This window comes from Orycteropus afer, unplaced genomic scaffold, assembly GCF_000298275.1.
Source record: "Orycteropus afer afer isolate SDZICR_OR568_19922 unplaced genomic scaffold, OryAfe1.0 scaffold00014, whole genome shotgun sequence".
Classification (NCBI taxonomy): domain Eukaryota; kingdom Metazoa; phylum Chordata; class Mammalia; order Tubulidentata; family Orycteropodidae; genus Orycteropus; species Orycteropus afer.
The window spans coordinates 20,466,068-20,489,819 of NW_006921601.1; the positions used below are offsets into that span (position 1 = coordinate 20,466,068).

The window sequence follows — 23,752 nt, forward strand, 5'->3', positions numbered from 1 at the left end:
AATCCTTTGAGTCCTGAGTTGACATTGTGTATACTTCTGCCAGGACCCTCAGGATCACATCATATTAAATTATTTGTTTAAGGATTTTCAGACCACAATGACTGATAATAAGCAGAGTACAAACCTAGGTTAGGCCAAGTGAATTCTCAGGATAGATTCTGTAAGAATTCTTAAGGAAGATTCTCCCTCCAGCTAGTACCAAGGTCAGAACAGCAAAGTTTTCTTTCTATACCTTCCATAAATCTTGTTTCTTCTTTGTTCACTCTTAAACTGGGCGTTCAGAGTTTCCTTTAAGACTCCCTGTCTTGGGCAGACCCTCTTCTTTACCTCCTTTCCCTGCGTTAAGAAGGAAGGTCAAGAGCTCCAAGGTTTTGGTCCCCCACGATCCCCGCTGTCGCTTTGTTTAGGTGTCTATAGATTTCTTCCTTTTCTGTCAGATTAGGGATGATTTTAAGAAGGTTTTATTTATATATTCGATCCAGCATTTTAGTTGGTTCAATCGGTAAAGGCTTTCAGAGTATTTATCAGCCATGTTGGTGGAAGCAGAAGTGTAATTCTTCCTTTTACAGAGATGGAGTCTGGAGAGTAGCAACTTTTTCTTTGGAAGGCATTTCTGGGCTGGTAATTGTGAGGCAAACTGGAAGATAAATATGATGTTGGGATGCAGAGAATGTTATAGTGTCAAGTCCACCTGGACCAGGCTTTGCTGCTGCTGTTAGCTGCATCAGGTGGCCCTCTCTTCGTGGTGGCACCCTGTACGGGGGAGAAGAGTGCTGCCTGGTCCTGCACCATCCCCAGGATCTGTTGGGAATCAGACTGTTATGATCCATAAGGTTTACACTGGCTGATTTTCAGAAGTAGATCACTAGGCATTTCTTCTTAATCCATCTTAGTCTGGAAGCTTCTCTGAAACCTGTTCAGCATCATGGCAGCGCACACGCCTCCACTGAAGATGGGTGGTGGCTCTGCATGAAGTCCACTGGCTGGGAATTAAACCTGGGTCGTCTCCCACATGGACAGCGAGAATTCTACAGGCTTTGTCTTCAGTTAGATAAGTTTTTTGTGGCAAGATTTAACTGACGAGTTTGCAGAATTTGAGAGATTTGGTTTGAGTTGCCAAGTAGCTATGAGTAAAATAGATAGTCATGGGGATCATGATGGAGTTAGGACTTCAACGGTAGGGTAGACTGGTCTGATTCTGAGCCCTACCCCCCTCCTTCTTTTTAAGTCATTGCCTTGAATGTTTATAGCTTTGAATACACTGAATGAGTTGTTCTGACTTCAGTTTTTCCATACATAAAATAGTGATAATTATTCCTGGTTTTGTAAAGATTCCATGAGAGTTAGGTACATGATGTGTTTGGCTTGGTGCATGGCTCATGTTGGTCATTTAGTAAATGGTGGGTCTTATTTATAGTGTTCAACCTAGGGAAAAAATGGGCAACTGTGAAAGGAAGATGGCTCCTAAGAAAACATACACCTCGCCCCAGAGACTTGACATCACAGAGTCTGGTACAGGCTACAAGTTGCTGTAGGGCCTTGGTCTGGAGCTAGGTTCTAGGAGTTCTTGGAAAGCAACAGGAAGGCCTCACTCTTGGTTCATGGCGGAATCCATGAAGTCCTACCAGAGAGCAAGCCCAGTATACAACCTGGACAAGAATACAGATACCAGATAGCCCAGTGATCTACCTAGGAGGACTCAGTACTTCTTGTCTCACTTCAGGATGGGAGGTGTGTTGGTGAATGGCTGTTCCCTTGCTTGACACAGGACAGATCAAGGGAGATGCTAGTACTCTTTTTCAGCTGATAGGGTCCCAGTAGATAAGAGCCCTCTTTAGGAACCCTACCAGTGTTCTGGTAAGAGCATACTTTTTCAAAGCAGAGAAGGTATAGTGCAGCTACCTAAAGTAATGACCATTACTCCTTTAATGCCACCTTGTTCAATGACCCATAGGAGTCCACCAGTACCCTGGCTTACTCTGGAAGTTGTGTCAGGTAGTCTTGACATTGTTGAGACTACCTCCCTGCTGGGCTAGGTACATTTGGATAGGCTCTGTCCTGCTCTTACATCTCACCCATGCTGTAGTCCCATTTTGCCTTCAGCTTCAGGAAGAAGAGGTGTAGAGACTGGGAATTTCTTGATTACCTCTGTTTAAATCTTTGACATATCTATTTATGAAAATCAAGCAGTACTTGGAGTGGCATTTCAGGTTGTAATATATTTAATTTTGAGACTTCCATTGTTTTGAGGAGCTCAGTAGTGATTTTTCTATTAAGTGTAAAGGGTTACTAACACAATGGAAGATTCACCCTCCACCATGTCCACAGGCCAAATATATCATATTTCAAAAAAAAAAAAAAAGCTATCTACCATATGATAGGAGCTCTGGTAGCATAGTGGCTAGGACACTTGCCTGCTAACCAGACGGCTGGCGGTTCAAACCCACCAGCCACTCCCCGGAAGGAAGATTGGGCAATCCTACTTCCATAGTGATACTGCCTCAGAAACCCAAGGAGGGGTCGCTATGAGTCGGGTTTGACTTGACGGCACATAACAACAACACCACCACCACCATACGATTAATGTACTCAGATCCATTCATTGACCTCTTACTGTGAAAAAGGCCTCAGAGCTGTCTGTCTTTGAATGTGTGGAGTTAAGAATAAATGATTTGGTCTGTGGTTGCTTAGATGAATGCATGAACAAAGGTAAGAGAATAGAGCTGTAGATTTTATATGATACCTGTTTTGGATCTGCAGGCATTCTTGGAGAAAATAGTAGGTAGTGTACAAATAACTTTTGAAAATGAATTTGCATAAATTCAGCATGCTAATACCAGTAACAGAAAATGTGATTCACTTTTTGATTCAGAGTTGTTTTCTCCTTCATTGTTGTTATAGGCTTGTCAGGGAGAAGGGAGGAAAGTGAGAATACATATTAAGTACCTTGGAAAAATTAGCTTTTGCTTTAATATCCCTTTGCTTTTGTGTCTATCTGATGTACTCTTATTATTACAGAGATTAGGGTTTTTCACAGTTGTCAAGAAAGGCTAAGTAAATTTATCATATAAACAGTTCAAGAGGGGGAAGCAAAATCAGCTCTGAAAATAACTTCCATTGTATTAAAACTGAGGCTTACTTTGGCATTAAATTTTATAGGTGAGCATAACTCAACTTTGTTGGACATTACTGGAAATTGACAATATTACCCACAGGCAAGTGGATTTTCAGGAAATTTGAATAGATACAGAATTGCCTTTTGAATCATTTTGTCTTAAAGAAGTTATCTTCTTAGTGTGATGGATACTAGAACTATTCTAGATTTTCAGAGTAAGGCAGGCACATTTCCTCTGACAAACATGCCCCATTCTATGGCACTTCTAGGAGCGAAGCAGATCTAGTTCAACTCTTCCTTTTTCAATCTTAATCACACATCAATCATAGAAATTAGGGGTGTTGTGGGAGTCAAGACTGGCGGAGTGGTTGTTCATTGGTAGAATTCTTGCTGTCTGTGTGGGAGACCTGGGTCAGATTCTTGGCCAATGCACACCAAGTACAGCCACCACTTGTCATTGGAAGATTGTATGTTGTTATGATGTTGAACATGTTTTAACAGAGCTTCCAGACTAAGACAGACGAGGAAGAAAAGTCTGCTGATCTACTTCTGAAAGCCAGCCAGTGAAATTCTTATGGGTCACAACAGTCCAGTCTACAACTGGTCGTGGGATGGAACAGGACTGGGCAGCATTTTGTCCCTTTGTGCATAAGGTTCCCATGGATCAGAGGCTGACTTGATGGCAGCCAATCACCACAAAAACGTAGGAATGAAGTAAAGATAACATACGTTGTCTTTTTTTTAAAAAAATTCTTATGAGCTTTTGGTCCTTTGATCTCAGTAAGCTCTTGGCAGTGTACTTTACAAATATTTCCTAAAAAAATTTCTGAAAAAGTTACTTATGCTGTTGTTGTTAGATGCTATTGAGTCAACTCTATCTCATGGCGACCCTGTGCACAACAGAATAAAACATGGTCCGGTCCAGCACTGTCCTCACAATCCTTGCTATGCTTGGGCCCATCGTTGTAGCCACTGCCTCAGTTCATCTCACTGAAAGTCTTCCCCTTTTTTGCTGACCCTCTACTCTATGAAGCATGATGTCATTCTCTAGAGACTGGTCTCTTCTGACAACATGACCAAAGTAGGTGAGATGAAGTCTAGAAATTTTTGTTGCTTCTAAGGAGCATTCCGGCTACACTTCTTCCAGAATAGATAAATTCATTCTTCTAGCAGTCCATGGTACTTTCAGTATTCTTTGCCAACACCACAATTCAAAGACATAAATTCTTCTTGTATTTTCTTTATTCATTGTCCAACTTTCAAATTCATATGAAGTGACTGAAAATACCATAGCTTGGGTTAGGCACACCTTACTCTTCAAAGTGACATCTTTCCTGTTTAAGACTTTAAAGAAGTACCCTTCAGAAGCTTAGCCCTGTGCAATATGACTTCTGACTTCTCGACTTCTGCTCCCGTGGGTGTTAATTATGGATCCAAGTAAAATGAAATCTTTGACAACGTCAGTCTTTTCTCTATTTATTGTGATGTTGCTTATTGGTGCAGTTGTGAGAATTTTTCTTTCCATAACATAGATGCATTTCGTGGATTCTGGAAATTCTGTGATTAGTCTAGAGTTTCAAATGCAACCTGAAGTTTTAGAAGATCATTTATTATTAGAAGGAGTCATAGGAAGCTGATACTTACATATCAAAAAACAAAAATAAAAACAAAACAATAAACAACAACAACTACAATTCTCAAGCCCACTGCCATCGAGTTGATCCTGACTCATAAAGATGCCCACTGGCTTTCTGAGATTGCAAATCTTTATGGAAGTAGATCTCCTCATCTTCCTCTGTGGAGCAGGTGGTGGGTTTCAACTGCCAACCTTCTGGTTAGCAGCCAATTGCCTTACCCGCTGCGCCACCAGAGCATTTCGGGCATAAACCAAAAATATTAAAACCCGCTGCCATTGAGTAGATTCCAACTCATAGTGACGACCCCCATTGGGTTTCTAAGGCTGTAAATCTTTTATGGAAGTAGATTGCCTTATCTTCCCACCATGGAGCAGCTGGTGAGTTTGGACTGCTGACCGTCTGGTTAGCAGCCAAATGCCTTACCCACCAGAGCTCCCTTAGGCTTAGTCAACTCTTAGGTTTTTGGAGGCAAGTTGGGATGGAGTAGTTAAATGCTTGGCTGGTAACCAAAAGTTTGACGATTCGAAAGCACCAGTGGCTTCATGGGAGAAGGATGATGTTGCATTCTTTCTGTAAAGATTTATGGACTTGGAAACCCTATGGGGTAGTTCTTCTCTGTACTAGAGGGTTGCTATGAGTGGAATCTATTTGGTGACAGTGGGTGGTAGAATTATGGGATGTGGAGCTGGTCTACAGGATCCTATTTGCTATTTTCTCTGCTCATTGTCTTCATCCAAAAAAGGCAGACAAAGTGCACGTTTTCGTGAGAAATTCCAAAAGCTTAGATGAAAAGGATATAATAAATGACAAAAGCCAATGTAGGAATTATGTATGGGTTCCATTTCCAGAGGATTGCATTGTTACAACTAATTGAGAGAAGCATGTATAGAATGGAATCACAGTTAATGTAAAAAGATGATGGGTATTATCACTCCTCAGGTTCAATCCTTATACCTACACCATTAGCTTACAATAGTTTTAGTTAGATCAAAGATTGAATTGATCTCCTGGATGGAAAAATCACTCAAGACAAGGAGGCATAAATATAATTGAGGGAAACTGATTAATTCTTACAAAGAGGTATTTGCTTTTCAGTAAAGCAGTCTCCATGTAAGGAAAAGAAAAGGGTAGTATGAGCACTGGGTTGAGCCAATCTTTATTATGAATGTAACAATAGAAAGATCATACCAGGCGTGCTGTGTTAAGGTTTTGCACAGTATTATTATTATTTTTCAAAACTTTTATTGTGCTTTGGGTGAAAGTTTACAGAGCAAACCCGTTTTCTATTCAATATTTCCCACATATTTTGTTTCATGTCATTGATTACAATCCTCTCAGTTTAACATCATTCATCCCACTACTCCCTGTGTTCTGTGTTTCCGTTCTTCCTTCTTTCCTAACCCTTCCTACTTTCTGAACTTTGTCCTTTAGCAGATGTTGTCATTTTGTTCTTAAATGGTTGATTGTTCTAAGGAGTGTGTGCCCCTCTAGTGTTATTGTTCACCTTTTAAACCTGCCTATTGTTTGGCTAAAATTTGAGCCATGAGAGTGAGTTCAGTTCCATGTCTGAAGGGTGACTAACAGCCATATTCTCAGGAGTTCCTCCAATCTCTGTCCAACCAGTATGTATGGTCTTTTATGATTTTGAATTTTGTTCCACATTTTTCTCCTACTCTATCCAGGACCTTCTAATGTGATCCCTTTCAGAGCAGTCTGATAGGGATAGTTGGATACCATGGAGTTCTTCTGGCCTTGGGGGCTGAGGTTGACATGACCCATTAGTCCTTTGGATTAATTGTTTCTGTGTGTCTTTGATTTTCTTCCCTTTTTTTTTTGGTCTGAATGGGGAGAGACCAGTAGTTGCACCTTAGATGCCCACTTACAAGCTTTAGACCCCAGTTGCTACTCACCAAGGTAGGATTTAGGACATTTTTTTTGTGAGCTATGTTGTGCCAATTGACCATGACACATGGCAGATCCCTGCCATGTCCTGCTTGAACCCCCATACCCAGTGACTCATTTCTTCAAGGTATTTGATTATGGCTAAGAAGTTTTCATAACTTTGCCCCTCATATGTTCTACTGTATTCATGGCTATATTTGTAGCATATATAAATACATATGTAGAAATCTCCTCTATCAAACCTATATATTTTCATGAGTAGAGTCCTATTCCCTTCCCACACCTAGGTTTAGCTTATGTGTTTATCTGTGTACCCACTCACTGATTATAGTTATTACTGTTATGGCAGGATGTCTTTGTATTTATCTCTGTTGCTTTTAACTCTTGTACTCTTCTCAGTGTCTCCTTTGCCTTGATCATTTTTTGTTGACCCTCCCCTTATTGTGGAGCCTTTGTGACACACTGCCTAAGACATTTGACTGCTAACCAGAAGGTTGGTGGTTCCAACCCACTAACTGCTCTGTGGAAGGAAGATGGGACAATTTACTTCTGTAAAGATGTACCACCTTGCAAACCCAATGGGGATTGCTATGAGTTGGAATTGACTTGGTGGCAGTGGGTTTGGTTTTGGTTTTCCCCATTTTTTATATTGCCTTCCCTTTCATCCAAATTAATATATATCTATCCTCTAGTTAGTGGGTTATCTTCCTTTTCTCTCCTACCCTTAGTAACCATCAAAGAGTATTTATTTTTGTGTAAAGCCTTTTCTTGACTTTTTATAACAGCGATCTCATACAATATTTGTCCTTTTGTGATTGGCTAATTTCAGTCAGCATAGTGGTCCTCTAGGTTCATCCATATTATGAGATCTTTCACAGATTCATCATTGTCCTTTAAGAATGGAATAACATAGTATACCATTGTGTGTATATACCATAGTTTGTTTATCTGTTAACCCATTGCTGGACATTTAGGTGGTTTCATCTTTCTGCCATTGTGAATAGTGCTGTGTTGAACATGAGTGTGCATAAATCTATTCGTGTCATGGCTCTTATTTCTGTCGGCTGTATACCTAGTAGTGGGATTGCTGGATCATATGGTATTTCTATTGTCAACTTCTTAAGGAAGCATCATACCATTTTCCACAGTGATTGCACAATTTTATAGTCCCAGAGCAGCGTATGAGCATTCTAGTCTCTCCACATCCTTGTAAGTATTTGTTTTCTGTCTTTTAGAACTTTATTAATGAGTTTATTAATTAACTCTGTTAGCACTGGGGTGAGATGGTATCTCATTGTTATTTTCATTTGCATCTCTCTAATAGCTAATGATTGTGAGCATTTCTTCATGTGCTTGTTGGCTGCCTGAATGTCTTCTTTGGCGAAGTGTCTGTTCATGTCCTCTGCCCATTTTTTAAATTGGATTGATTTGTCTTTTTCATGTTGAGATTTTGAAGTTTTCTATAAATGTTATAAATGTAAGTTGCATGGAAAGAGAGCAGGAGGGACGATTGGGACCATATCATGAGGAACATTAAAGGAACCTGATTTCCTGAACCTGGTCAAGGAGAGACCAATGCAGGGATAGTGGAGTGAGGGCATCATAACCTCCAAGATTTGAAGAGAGATCAGACTTGTTCAGGATGGACTGATTACAGAGAAAAACTAGATCTAGTAGAAAAAAAATGAAAGCAATTTCATAGCCCAAAGCATAAAGATACTCAGAGCTAACAAGGAACATGTCCTTCCTTGGAAGATAATGAGTAACTCATCACTGGAAGTGAGCAAACAGTGGCTGGATCATCATTTGGAGCTACTTGTGAGAAGATTTAAGCTTTACAAGCCCTTCTAATATTATGTGATTAACGGTAGCAGTTGAGTGGCTTAGAGAAATGAAAAATGTTCTTTGACAAAATTTTAACCTGACACAAAGTTTGGTCACCTCTCCTGATCTTCATCTGAATACAAAAGAGGATTCCTTAGGCATTTTGTGTGGAGAATCCTGACCAGGGAGAAACCGTATCCTCTCGTGACTTTTCCTTTCTCTAGCTTCAGCTCCCTAGAATTATTTATGAGAGGAAGCAATTACTTGCTACCTTGTAAACTATGACACTCTGGTGTGTGAAGAACAGGGAGATGATGGTGGGAGATAAACGCAACTTCTTCCCATTCCTGATTAGATCTCCTGTAAGCATTGTAATGAGTCCTTGAGAACACATTCCTTATGTGTGTTTCTGTGTGGGATTGAGCTGAAAGTACGCATGTTTATGAACACCCATGAGATTCCTGCCATGTAGTTTACTGTCTCATTTGGTGTTCATTAGACCATGGGAGCCAATATGTCTTCCATTTAGCAGGATTCCACTTCATGCTTTTCTGAAAAAAGATCCTGCTAAGAATCAGTGAGTTGTGAGTTGCTTCTGTTTTTTTTTTTTTTTTTTTCTCTTCTCTCATTGCTGTTAGCTTTGTTTAGACACTGCAATTGAATTATAGAAATTACACTCAGTAATTCTTGTTTGCAGCTAAATTATGCAGAGACAAGACTGAGTCAATTAGAAAACTGTCATTGTGAGAAGACCTGCCAAATGAATGGACTGCTCTATCGAGACCAAGACTCCTGGGTTGATGGCGACCACTGCAGAAACTGCACGTGCAAAGTAAGCCTCTTTGTGAATAAATGAAATGAAAATCATTTTAAGAAGGCAGGTCAACTAATTTGAGTGTAATTCTGGTTCCTGACTGTATAATGTTAACTCTGGAAGTATTTCCTTTTTACTAAGCTAGTAGCAATCTGAACATTCCTTATTTAAGAAGTTAGCCAAAACCAAACTCATTGCCACTGAGTCGATTCCAACTCATGCCAACCATATATGACAGAGTCGAATTGCCCCATAGGGTTCCTGTGACTCTAGTCTTTATAGAAACAGACTGTTGTCTTTTTCCTCTGGTGTGGCTGTGGATTTGAGTCTCCATCTTTTGGTTTGCAGCCAAATGCTTAACCATTGTGCCATCAGGGCTCCTTCTAAGAAATAATATCATTTCTTATGTAAATGCTTGGAAATGAAAGTCTGCTTTCCTTTGAGGGGACACTCTTGTTGTAGTATTCCGATTAAGAAACTTATTATCTTATTATTTAGAATAGTGCCTAAGGCATTTGACTGCTAACCAGAAGGTTGGCATTTCAAATCACCAGCCACTCCACAGAAGAAAGACTACTTCCATAAAGATTTACTGCCTCGGAAGCCCAAAGGGGGTTGCTATGAGTTGGAGTTGACTCGATGGCAGTGAGGTTTTTTTTTTTTTTTTTGTTAAATTAAGGTATAGAGGGAGGGAAGGACTCTGATTTTTTTTAAAAAATGTTTTCTACCTGTACAATTTAGTGACATTAATTACATTAATTGATGAGCAACCATTGGTATGCCTTTGCTTTTTGAAACAACCTATATGTAGCTTCTTTTACAACATTTTTCCCTTTGATTAATTTTAAAAAGGGTGTTTTCACTGTATTTTTTAGGGTACAGAGAATTTCAAGACACTTTTCAGAGTAGCCATCATTTCTGTACTCCTTCCTGTCTGAGAGAATGCCAAGACCTGCCACCCCAATTAGTATGCAAGCCCTGTCCAGTTGAAATTATTTGATAAATATCTGAAGAGTGCCATTGTTTTTTCAGGAAAATACAGAATAGATTGTTAGAGCCTCACAAAGATTGACAGAGTCTGTGAAAGTGTTATTTATGTTCTTGTAAAAATGGGCTTTTTGTTTTCTGCCTAATCTACTTAGCTGCATGGGCAGGTGGGATGAAGCCAGCGATGTATATCAGAAAAGTAATTGAGGTGGCACAGGTTCACTCGGGCTGGAGAAAATACTCTATTTGTGGTCCTGGAGTAGACTGGAAATTCCTCACACAGTTTCTGTTTTCCTGATGAGGTTTCTGGGATGAGATGTGATCTTTCTCCACAGAGGGAGCTTTCAAAGGGCACTTCAGAGCTTCCTTTTCCTGTCCTTCCTTTCTCAGAGTGGCACTGTGGAGTGCCGAAGGATGTCCTGTCCTCCTCTCAATTGCTCGCCAGACTCTCTCCCTGTGCACATTGCTGGCCAGTGCTGTAAGGTCTGCCGACGTAAGTACTGACCAGGGGTCAGAGTGTCCCTCTGTGCTTCGAGGTTGGTTTTTTCCCTTTGTATTTTTTTCTTTCCCCAACGAATTAATATTGAGGAAATGAAGCACCAGTGGTTGACATAATATTTAATATATGATAAGAGTCGCCATGTGTTAGTCACCTCTGAAGTGGCAGACTTACTTGGGTTATTTTCTTTAAATTCTCACATCAACCTGAAGTACTGTTCTTTTCATTCTGTGTGGAAGAGAATGATATTCACAGGAATTAAGTCATCTGGCCAGGATCAAACTACTGGTAAATAATAGTGTTAATGTGTGTAGTCATGACTCCAAAGCTATTTGTGCTTTTAAAAACAAACAAAGAAGCTTGGCAGTTCAAACCTGCCAGCCACGCCACAGAAGAAAGACTACTTCCGTAAAGATTTACCACCTCAGAAGCCCAAAGGGGGTCACTATGAGTTGAAGTTGACTCGATGGCACTGAGTTTGGTTTGGTTTTTTGGTTAGATTAAGGTATAGAGGGGAAAATAAACAAACAAACAAAAAAACCCCACAAAAACTGTTGCAGTCAAGTCAACACTTACTTATGGCAACGCCACATGTGTCAGAGTGGAACTTGATAATGTTTCTAATGGCTGTGGATTACAAGATCTTTTGAGGTGCCTCTGGAGGAATTTGAACCTCTGTCCTTTTAGTTAACAGCCAAGCTCATTAACTATTTACAACACTCAGGGATAGCACATGTGCTTTGTTTCCCTTCATTCTGAATGATCAACTCAAGGACCAGATTCTGTGTTTCAGCTATTTGATATCATGACCAGATTCTCTTTTATTAAAGGGCCTTTGTTAAGAGTTCTGAGATGCATATCCATTAAAATACTAAATTTAATTCACATTAAATCATTGGCTGCTCCATTACTTAATGATTTTAGAAATTCCTTTTTTTTTACACAAAGGATACTATTTCAAATGAAATGGTGAAATAAAATTAAGACAGGCAGTTAGAGTAATGCTTGGTATGTGCCAATTTTGCTGAATGCTTTAAATCTATTAGTTATTGAATCCTTACAATAACCTTGTTGTTGTGTTGTTGTTATTTGCCATCGAGTTGGACCTGACCCATAGTGACCCCTCCTTGGGTTTCCAAGTCAGTATCACTATGGAAGTAGATTGCCCAACCTTCTTTCCGAGGAGTGGCTGGTGGGTTTGAACCGCCAGCCTTCTGGTTAGTAGTCAAGTGCCTTAGCCACTATGCTACCAGAGCTCCTACAATAACCTTTAGCTGGGTATTATTATATGCCTGTTTTATCAAAAACTTAAGCTTAGGGAAGTTAACTTACCAAGGTCACAAGGCTGGTGAGTGGCAGAGGTAAGTTATAAAACTAGTTCTGTCTGACCATAAGGCCAGTAGTCTTTTTATCAAACAATATGATCTATAGAAAATGAGAGTTTAGATTAGACATGTGATATCCTTTGGAAAATTTTTAAGGTCTTCTTTTTATTGAAAATAGTATACCAATGTCATGTAAAAAAAAAAAAATCCAACCAAAACCACTGCCATTGAGATAATTCTGACTCATAGCAACTCCATAGGACAGAGTAGAACTGCCCCATAGGGTTTCCAGGGCTATAAATTTCTATGGAGACAGACTGCTTCATCTTTCTCCCATGGAGTGGCTGGTGGGTTCGAATTGCTGGCCTTTTGGTTAGCAGCCCAATGCTTTAACCACAGTGTCACCAGAGCTCCTTCCAATGTCATGAGACCTTCAAAATGCAGTGACCTAGCTTCTGCGGAGAGCAGCATCACACCCCAAGAGGACAGCTGTTGTTTTGCCGTTGAGTCGGCCCCGACTCATAGCGACCCCTCCTTGGGTTTCCAAGGCAGTATCACTACGGAAGTAGGATTGCCCAACCTTCCTTCCGAGGAGTGGCTTGTGGGTTTGAACCGCCAGCCTTCTGGTGAGCAGTCAACTAACTGCCTTAGGCACTCTGCTACCAGAGAGGACAGTGGAAGTGGGGAAAGCTGATCAGCTCAGACCGGCCTAAATCTTTGTTGAACTCTTTCAAAAGCAACTTTGGAATATTCCACCTGTTCACAGTTGTTGCAGTTACACCCATTGCTCTGGAGGGTGTGCTTGGGGTTGATTTGTAGGGGGAGCTTTTTGTTTCTGTTCCAAGGGCTTTTGGAAAAATGGTTCAAGTACCTTGATGTTGAGATTACAGTTTTATCCCAAAATGAAACGATAGTTATAGATAATTATTTTTTTCTAGTCTTGATATTCTCCATGATAGTTGGCAGAGGAAGAAGTTGCAAAATGATGATAAATGTGTTTAAAATATGAGAAAATTTTTTATTTATCATATTCAGCTTGTAGGAACCTGTTGTTTGGATGGAGTAGGTGGGTTCTCTAGTTGTTTTGTGTTTGTGTTTTAACCTTTTGGCCTCCACCCTTAATTATAAAAGCAATTTGCTTATTGCAAAGAAGTTGAAAAACACAGTGAGGAGTAAAGGTAACAGTGGTAAAATCACACATGATATCACCATTTTGGAAATAATGACTCTTAGCTATTATAGATTTCATTTGTTTTTTCTTTTTTTTTCCATTTATATTTTGTGCGTAATTGAGATCATACTGTGCAGACAATTTTATATCTTACTTCCTTAACTTATTGTTACCATTTAAGTGTGTTACTATGATATTTAAAACTCTAGATAAGCCTCATTTTAGTGCACTTCATAGTGTTCCATTGATTGGCTGGTGCATAATTTATTTAACCATTTGCTAATTGTTGGGTATTTAGGTTGTTCCCATCTTGTCACTATTATAAATTATTCTTCAATGACGTGTTTTGTATAGAAAAGAAGTAGTATTTTTTGTTTCTTTAAAATAGAATTCTCCAAAGAAGAATTGTTGGGCCAAAGGACTGATTTTTTTTTTTTTTTAATATTTATTGTGATTTGGGTGAAAGTTTACAGAGCAAATTCATTTTTCCATACAGCAGCTCACACACACTTTGTCTCATGACATTGACTTCAATTTCCCACAATGCAACAGCTCCCTTCAAACTTCCTCCCCATAATTTACCTCTTCCCTGTGTCCTTCCCTCCTATTGACTTCTGCCCCACAAGCTGTCTCCCTGTGCAAACACAGCCCTTCTATTCTCCCATGATTGATCTATCCAAGGACTGTATTTACCTAATGTAAATGTTCAGCTCATATGCCTGACAGACGTTTTTAAGCCCTTGATACATAATGTCAAATTGACCTGTTGGTAGAAGTGTGTGAGGGTACTTATTTTTCTTCTAATTTATTTGCGAATTAAAAAAAATATTTTAGAAAGTTAGCAAATAAATATTCTAAGATGTAGCTAATGAAACATCAGCGTGTTTTTTGCCTTTGTTTGGAATTAATACCAATTTAGCTAGGTGACACTATTTTCTCAGCAGCTTCAATTGGTAGTGTGATGTGTTTATGGTTTAATAAAACGTGAATATGGATAAGTTATTAAGAACACTGCACAAAAAGCCTAAAATAATGATGATATGAAACACCATTGGTAATTAAAAGATTGAGAACCTCTGGTCTAGAGGGTTCTCATTTCTTACTAGTTTTTAATAGAAATATGCATTTGGCAGATACTGAGCGAAGGTTCCTGGAATAGTGATGAGAGAGTCCTCCCTGCCTTAGATGAGCTCACTTTAGAGCTAGAGAGTTAGTTTACAGTGTCCAGAGATGTACAACATTAGGTATGTGGCTAGGGGTACTGTGAATGCTCGGGAGTGGCTGGTGGGGGGGTGGGAGGAGGATATTGGTGGCAGGCCTGGAAGGCTTCCTGGGGGAAGTGAAGCCAAGCTAAAGATGAGGACTGATAGAGTAGAATTCTAACACCAGTTGGTGGAATTTCTAGAAGTTTTCAGGTATCTTTACATCAGAAAAAGGATGCAGAATGTTTACTTTGGTTGTTGCTTTCAGATAAAATTTCATATGCTCTTGGGTTTGGTTAAGGTAGTATTCTAGGGCTCTGCAAAAAGACATTGATCTGATGGAGACAAAGGGGCAAATATATAAAAGTAAATTATTTTGTCTGTTGACTAAGTGTTCGTGCATAGAGCTGTAGAACTTACTGATAAGGGCGTACATTTGATAATACGGTAGAACTTTTAAGTGCCCATGTCTCAGTTTGTTGTGTGAGAAAAGTACTGTGGCCTCTTGCTCTGATCAAAATGGTCAAGTACTCAAGCTGTCTCCAAGAGCAAGGGAATTTTCCTAGAGTGGAGGGCTCAAGCCCTGCTTTTAGGATGTTCCTTTGTCTGTTTGGAGGGAATTAGGGAGCATGCAGAAGAGTCTTATAGATTCCTCAGTTGTGGGTATGATAGTCTAGGAAGTGTCCAGGAAGGGTTTAATTCAGCAAATGTATTGGATGTCTGCTGCAATCATGCACAGATGTATGGTAGGATCAATGGATGAGCTTTTTAAACTAGAGATTCCTGGGGCCTCACCCGAGCTACCACATCACAGTCTCCAGGCATTGGTGTCCTGGAATCTGAATTCTTTTGATAGGCAGATTTGAGTACTACCAGAGATATGAGGGAGGAGGAGCTCAGAATGGGAATCTTTCAGTATGAAAAATGGTATTTGCAAAGAATAGAAGGGTAGAGAGAAAGGAAGACGTCTGTTTGATGATAACCCAGAGTTTATGGAGGTATAAAGTAGAAATAAAGCTGCAGAGGTGGATTGGGATGGTGATGGAGATTGTTCTTCTTTGAATCTATTCAGTAAATGTTACCAAGAAGTCTCTGTGCCACGCACTGTTCTCAACTTTGGACCTAACAGCTGACATGTATCAACCATTCGTGCTATGTTAGGTGCTGTATTAGCTGCTTTTGTGAGCATTAATTAATTTTATTCTTCTCCAACAACCCAAAGAAGTAGGCTCTACTGTTATCTCCATTTGGCAGGTGAGGAATGGGGGCACAGAAAGGTGAAGTAACTTGCCCAAGGTTGCACAGCCATGGCAGATTCAAAATTAAAACTCAGGTAGTCTGGCTCTAGGGCTGATGCTCTTAACCTCTGTGCTCTTTCCTTACTCTCCAGGGAGACACATGTACCATCTTGGTTACAGTAGAGTGTATTGTGTAACATGAACATTATGTAAGATACAGAAGTAGCACTGTTCAGTGTGTATGTGTAAGAAAAACTTCATAGGGTAGGTAACAGCTGAGCAGAGCATTGACAAAGGAATAAGAATTCACCAGCTGGGCAAGGCAGGTTAAAAACACACCCACTCAAGAGAATTGCACATGCAAAAGCATGGAGGTAAATACAACCTATGTTTTGTTGCTCAAAAGCAATGTTTCAAACAGTCATGGCATGATCAAAGAAAGACATTTAGAAAGGCCACTATGGCTGGGGGTTGGAGGCAGAGGGGCAGAGGGGTTCGGTTGTGTTACAAGTGATAAGACCTACAGGGGAGATGCATGTGGGGAGATGCAGAGGAAGAGGTGGATGTGAGTAAGTCAGAGGGTCTGGAGCATGGTAGGTACACCATAAACATTCGTTGCATGAGACAGGTGATTGGGGGCAGAGTGTCTGCAAGGGAGAATTTGCCAGGTTTTCCACAGGAGTCTTTAGGAGACTTATGGTGTGATTAACAGAAATAAGCAGGTGGAGGAAGTAGTTTGGGGAGTGATTCATTCTCTTGGCATGTTTGAGTTGGAGGTGCCCAAGGGATATCCAGTTTGATGTAGTCTTGCTCAGATAGGAGGTGTCTGAAGCCAGAGCTGTGAACTAGTTCACTGTAGGAGGAAAGATCCTTGGGTGTTCATTCCCTCTGATCTGCCACTCTCCTTTAAAGTGTAATAAGGAGTGTTGATTTTGATATTCTAAGCTTCTGAGTGTCAAGGGATAGCTGGAGTGTGTTCAGGGTTCAAATACCCAAATAAAGACAGAGCAGCCTTATGCCTGCATCTGACAGAGGCATCAAGCTGTACCTTTGAATTGTTTAGTCAATGTGTATCCAAATGGTAAATGTATCCAATCATTGCATTATAGAAATCAAGTTCAAATATAAAGGGCCAGATGTCTGTGTGTGCAAAAATACACATCTTCTCTCTAATTCCCTAGTACATTTGTTTCTGACATCAAGGAGGAGTGTGTGTTGGTGCCAGGTTTCAATTTCATGGTCAGACACTGTGAAATATTCTGGTTTGCATGTCCCCAGTGTGATACAGAAGGTTTCAGGTATCTATTTACATTTCTGCTCACACTGAAAGCTGCTGGAATGGAGTCCCAAATGCTCCAGCCAAAGGCACCGGAGCCTGACGCACCTTATGCTTGAATTTCTTCAGACATCAAAAATAAGCTTTCTGGTGGTAGATCAAGAGGTTGGATAATGAGGACTGATGTCGGGCCTATGGAGGGCAGTGCCAGGGAGGTGGGGGAACTATCAGAGAAGTGGGTGTGAGTATGAGAAAACAGGGGAGATTCCTGTGACCTCCTGTGGAGAACCTGAAAGCTGCCCTAAGGCAATTTCAAAAGTACGTGACATTGTTATTGTTTATATATTCTGCTCCAGTGCCAAAGCTGCAAATGGCTGTGGCATGTGGTAACATGTCGATATCATCCAACAGACCACAAAGCACTCTCTGTGTGAGGATATAAATTTCAGTGGACATTTAATTTTTATCTAGACTGGTGGGTTGGAGGATATGTCTGAGTGTGGGGTAAGTACAAACAGTAAGAGCATTGTTTCCAGATAGGAGTTCTGGGATGAGTCTCTGGAAGAGAGGAGTCAGGTGAATGTCTGATAGATAGATAGGGTAGTATTTCTGAGACCAGTGTGTGGGTGGCAAGGGGCAAAAGAAAAAGAACAGTGTCTATTTCTTTGCCTCCCAGCCTGGTCCAAAGAGCAGATGGTAGCTTTGACAGCAGTGCAATTAGCAGAACTGTTACTCTGCAGAAAGCCACCTTTTCAACTTGGCAGCAACTACTTTTGGGAGTGTGGGAGTTTGTTGAAATTCCAGGCCCTTGGAGGTGTAGTCTCCGCATACAAGTGAATTGGGAAATCCATATCATCATTAGGACCAGTGAATCACAGTCAACTGATTCATCTGGAAAATCGGGGAATAAATGATTACCAACCTCTTTTTTTTTTTTTTTATAATCAAAGGAGGGAAGCCCATCTGGAAAATTATATTGATTTTCTATTAATTTTTTGTTGTTTTTCTGAAACCCTTGATATTTCATTTTAATGGCTGAAATTGTGTTGAATAGCAGAACAAACACTAAACTGAGTAGGTGGCTTGAACCCACCAGCTGCTCTAAGGAAGAAAGATGAGGCTGTCTACTTCCGTAAAGATTATACCCTTGAAAACCCAGTAGGGGTTGGTATGAGTCAGAATTAACTCAATGGCAGTGAGTTTGTTTTGATTTCAGAGGTTCATTAATTCAAAAGCTACTTATTTTACTTATTGACAGTAAACCCGGTGAGACACTAGACTTGGGGCTGGAGATAAAATTATGAATAGACATCTTCCTACCTTCATGGAGGATATTAGCAAGGGCGATATATAATGAAAAGGGCAATCAGTGTGATATGTGATCTGTTTAGGACTAGATACAGAGTACAATGGAAGCACAAAGTGAAGGCAGTTAGCCAGCATTAGAGATCAAGAACAACTTCCTGGAGAAAGCCATGTCAAAGCTGAAGGTGATGGATATGTAGGTTGGGAGGTTGCCAGTGGCAAGTGGATGGGGCTGAGTGTTCCTTTGAAGAGAACAGAGTTTCTAAGCTAGAAGTGAGAGAGAAGGTATAGCTAGAGCATGTGTAGAGGTGGGGAATGTTTTTGGGTGGGGAGGAGAGCTCAGGGAGTAGTGAGATACTAAAGCTTGAGAGATGAGGAGGAGACAGATGAATGGTTTTTCTGTGCCAAATTAAGGAGTTAGAACTTTATTTTGTGGGAAGTAGGGACCCATATGATTTTAAGCACTTAAAAAATACATTCTAACTTCTGTACAGAGAACAACAGACATTTGAGACTAGATTATGGAAGGCTAGAACATAGCAGGCTCTGCAAGCAATAAAGAATGATGATGGTCTGACCTGAGATAGTGTCTGGGGGTGAAGGATGTGAATGGAGAAAGTGGGATGACTTGAGAGACTTAATGAAGGAGCATTTGATTTGGACACCGATTGCACATGAGTTTGATTAAGAAGGAGGAGATAAAAGGACCCAAGAGTTACTTAGCTTGTGCCTGTGTGGTGCTGGTGCCATTTACTGGGAGAATACTAAAGAGAAACAGGTTTGGGTGATGTGTAGGGTATGGGGTTGTTGTAGATCAGGTTCTGAGAGGAACCAGTTTTTCAGTTGCTGTTGATTCTGACTCACTGCACCACATATACGTCAGAGTAGAATTGAGCTCCATAGGGTTTTCAGAAGTAGATTGCCAGGTCTTTCTCCTGAGGTACCTCTGAGTAGAATCAAACTACCACTTTTTGGTTAGCAGCCTAGCTAGTGCATTGACCATCTGCCTTTGCCAGGGACTCCTCTGAGAGGAAATTGACACCGAAATGGAGATTTACATGCACTTCATTAGTGAGTCATCTTAAGATTAATTCCTATGGGGGTTGATGATGAAGAAAGCAGGACTGGGCAGAGGAAGAAGTTGAACTGCATTGCATTTGCAACAAACGCCTCAGTCATTCTCATAGGGAGCTCTGAAGTTGGGGTGATGTTTCAGAGTTTTCCTGGGGCAAGAGGGCCAGGCCTTTTTATCCACCATTCATTGGATGTGGGCTGCCCTAAGAAGGGGAATTGATCTTGAGTAAGTCAGCTCTCTTCAGATGAGGGCAAGTCCAAGAGCAATGCTCAGCCAAGAGTAGTTGGTTACCAACTTTCTTGGTGGCTTTGAGAATGTATCCTTTGGTCATGAGGAGGATCTGGGCTCCGTTACAGTAGTGTGAGGTTACACAAACAAATGTCTATGTGCTTTCCTCTTCCTTTGGTAAAAACTTGGATTTGGACCAGCTGATTGCTATGATCTCTATGCATTTGAACATTCCATGACTCTAAAGCTTGGAAATGCCAAATTTAATCTGCCAGTTTTTAAAGATACAGAAATAGACATTCTGAGAGAGATCATTTTTATAAGACAAAGAGTGAATTTAGTGGCAGAGATCTTTTAGGCTGTTTATCTTCACTTCTGCCTCTCCTGAGAGTCAGGGTTAGAAGGGTCTTCATTTGGGGCATGACAGGGAGTGATAAGGCTTTTGGTTCCTTTTCATGCTCATGTGGCTGGAGAATTTGGTGGAGTCTCATTAGGTTCATATCAAATTGACATAGCCTGCACTTACTTAAAAGTGGGTCAGCAAATTGAGTCAAGGATTAAGTCTCAGTGGAATCTCAATTGAATGGAGGGAGCTACATTTATGCTTCTTTTTAACTTCTGTATGAGGCCTCCCTCCACCTCCTACCCTCTCTGTTAGATTCTTATGTTGGCCTTTCCAGCAGCAGTCTCTCTAGTGCATTGATCTAGCGCTTCACTGGCTTGACTTGTATTTCTCAGTTGTCTTTGAGCTTCTTAAGAAGAGATAGGCTAAAGTTACCTACCTTCCATGTTTTTAAAGAAAAATAATGGCATTCTTTTCCACTGTGGTTGTGGTTCTGATGAGTAGAACATATGTCTCTCATTCCACCCAGTCATTCCTTTTATGCCTGGAGCACCTGAATCAAAGCTACTGCTGTTCCTCCTTGTTAACTCTCCTTCCTTACTACATCAGTTCATTCTCTAGTTTCTTTAGCGATTGCAACATTGAAGTAATTGTATGCCCTTGAGGTGAAGGACCAATGGCAAACATAATCAAGATGATAACCTGAATGGGAGATTCAAGGGCTATCCTCTATACAGAAAGATTTATGTTGCTTAGAATCCGAGAATCTATGCTTCTGTGGAATCTATTGGAGTTAGATGGTACCTCTGAGGTCATTTTGTTGCATAGCATGACTGCCTGACCCAGTTTTCTGTTTCATTACAGCAAAATGTATCTATGGAGGAAAAGTCCTTGGAGAAGGCCAGAGGATTTTAACCAAGAACTGTCGAGAATGCAGAGTAAGTTTTAATTTTATGATCCCTGTCACTTCTGGGTAATTAACAAATTTTTGGGCATTAAATAGTTTCTCGAGTGGGGCATATTGGCCTTGTTGAAGTCCCTGGGGGCAGGACCGTTGGTGGTGAGCTGGAGTTCAGGATAGGGAGGACCCAGCCCACTGTTATTGTGTAGTCATGTAGTCACTTGTGGATTAGGTAGCACTGAAAAAAGCTATGCAAGGAAGAGTGTGAGAGGGTGAAGGGGGCTGACAGTTAATACGAGTCAAGGAGGTTGATAGGTGGTCCTGGGAAAGGGTCTTGCGTCAGTACTGGGGGAATCAGTTTGTGATGTCAGCTGTGAATAGTGCCAGCTTTACTCTGAAATTGCTGATGTAATGCTGGAAAATGTCTTCTGGCTCCTGCCCATCTCCTCCTAGGTATTACATGAAATAGGATGCATAGAATCATAGATCTTCAGTAATTTAATTTAAACAAGCAGGCATTGAGCTTCTGTATACCAGCATTATACTAGTTCTGGATATATAACAGTGGACAAAAACCGAAGTCCTTATCTTTATGGAACTTGCATAAAGTTCTAGTGTCTCTTCTAGTGGAAGAGACAGACAGTATGAAAAGAAACAAATAAATATACAATACAATGCCAAATGCTGTAAAAATACAAAGCAGGGTGAAAGGATAGAGAGCTTTAGGGTGGCAGTGGGTGGTCTAGAAAAGCCTTTCTGAAGAGGTAATATCCAAACCCTGGCAAGCATATTATGACTTGATTCTCTGTTATCATTGGAGTTTCAAGGTAGACACCTAATGAGACTTTTAGAAAACCTGAACATAGATTTAAATATGTCAACTTTGTGACTAGTACTTATGACTATTTCTTTTTATTGTGATTTGGCTGCAACTCTATAGAACAAATTGTCCACTCAGTAGTTCGTGCACATTTTGATTCATAACATTGATTGCAATCCCCACAATGTAATGGCACTTTTCCCGCTTCCTCCCTGTGTTTATTGTTTCTTCCTTCTTTCCTACTCCTTCCTGCCTTCTGAGCTTTGTTGTTGTTGTTATATGCCGTCGAGTCAGACCTGACTCATAGCGACCCCTCCTTGGGTTTCCGAGGTGGTATCACTGCAGAAGTAGATTGCCCAACCCTGGGCAAATGCTGCTCTTTTGATCTTGTATAGTTGGTTGCTCTAGGGAGTACGTACTTCCTGGGTGTTATTGTTCACCTTATATATCTTGGTTTATCTTTTATGGTTTATGTTTTGTTTTATTTATACAATTTAAAGAAGTTGGGGCTCATGAGTTAGTCTGTTTGCATGGGTGGTATTTGTGTGTGTGTGTGTGAATGAGTGTGAGAGAGAGAGAGAGAGAGAGAATAATTTCATCCTTGTTAAAAGAGCCATTGATTACTTCATTTGTTCAGGATTTCAGTAGTTATTTATAAAATAGTTGTTTTATGTTCAAAGAGAATTGTCACTGACAAATATGCAACATTTCTTGAGCATTTCTTATTTTTGGCACTTTTTAAAACATTGCAATTTTTATTCAATTCTTATAATAGCCCTATGAGGTAGCTACTATTACCTCAATTTTACTGATGAGGAAAGGATACATAGCTAGTAAATGAGCAAGCTGGGATCTGGATCTGTGTAGTCTAGTTCCACTATATCCTCCCTTAGCTTCTCTATTACCAGTCTTGATTCTGTTAAACTTAGTTGGAAATAATTCTCATTTCTCAATTCTGGAAGAGTAGATTTAGAAGAATTGAATGATTACCTTTCAGTCTCTCTGTGAATACCACATTGGTCAGGATGTGGACATTGATTCCTTGGGTAAAGGGTTGTATTTTAGAAGGCCATAGATCTTTGGGATGCATGTAACTGTGGTTGTCAGGAAGGGCAGAGAATGGTGGGTGTAGGATGAGAGAGCCTCAGGTTTCTCTTGGGTGGCCTTTCTGAAGATTTAAGCCCTACTGCCATCTTGCATCTCTTACATGCAATGAATTAAAGTCTTCCCGAGACATTCAGAATGGTGCTATGTAGATACTTTCCTTGGGAGACTAGAGAATAATTACTGAAATAATTTTCTGAGTTTGGTGGTTCAGATAAGGATCCCTAGTTGACAAATGGCTGTCTGGGGATCCTATTCATTTTAATTTCCCTGGGATCATTTTGAATTTTTAGCAGCATCTATTAGACAAGAAACAAATACTTGTTTTAAATATTTTCATCAAGTATTTCTGGAAGTTAACATATTGTTTATTTAAAAATGAAATGAAGAAACTCTTCTGGCAGTCTTGCTTAATTTTATCTAATTATGACTGCCTTGTGACATTCCTTTAGACCAGCAGCAATTCTTGGACTTGAAAATGTGAGTTTTGTGTTATTGGATATGCAGGTGGAAGCCCAGTGATTCGGAAAGAACTTGAGGTGTTTATATTTGACCAGTGACATGGGAATAGTTACTCTTAAGTGCAAAAGAATGGAGGAATGGTATTTTCCCACCAACACAGAGCTCCAGGTGTCATAAAATAACAAATCATAATCAAGGAGGACTTAAAAATACTAATCGTCAGCTGCTTCTTAGTAGAAATGGTTTTGAAAATCAAGTTAAAAAAGGTTTTGTGCCTAATTATGTGACTGGACTAAAGGGACTTGGTGGCATTTATGCCACTGTAGTCACAGTTTATATTATTTTCAAATTTATACAAACATGTTTATCTCTATTTAGACGTTTGTAATTGTGATCTTACTTGTTAAATATGTCATTGGTTGATTGTATCAGCAGTCAAAGCAAGTCCTTTTTATAAAAAGAACTTTTTCATGAGCACTTTAAAAAGTCTTCTGTAGTATTATTTATATATATATATATATATA

The 23,752-nt window shown here is 40.1% G+C and overlaps 1 protein-coding gene across 1 annotated transcript in view; it reads left to right on the forward strand.

Annotated features, from left to right (window-relative positions):
* Positions 1 to 23,752, forward strand: part of NELL1 (neural EGFL like 1) — a 1,238,690-nt gene that overhangs the window by 279,276 nt on the left and 935,662 nt on the right. The window contains exons 8-10 of the mRNA XM_007955935.2: positions 9,176 to 9,310; positions 10,670 to 10,772; positions 20,806 to 20,879. Coding sequence (XP_007954126.1) covers positions 9,176 to 9,310; positions 10,670 to 10,772; positions 20,806 to 20,879 — 312 coding nt within the window. The remainder of the gene's footprint in view (positions 1 to 9,175; positions 9,311 to 10,669; positions 10,773 to 20,805; positions 20,880 to 23,752) is intronic.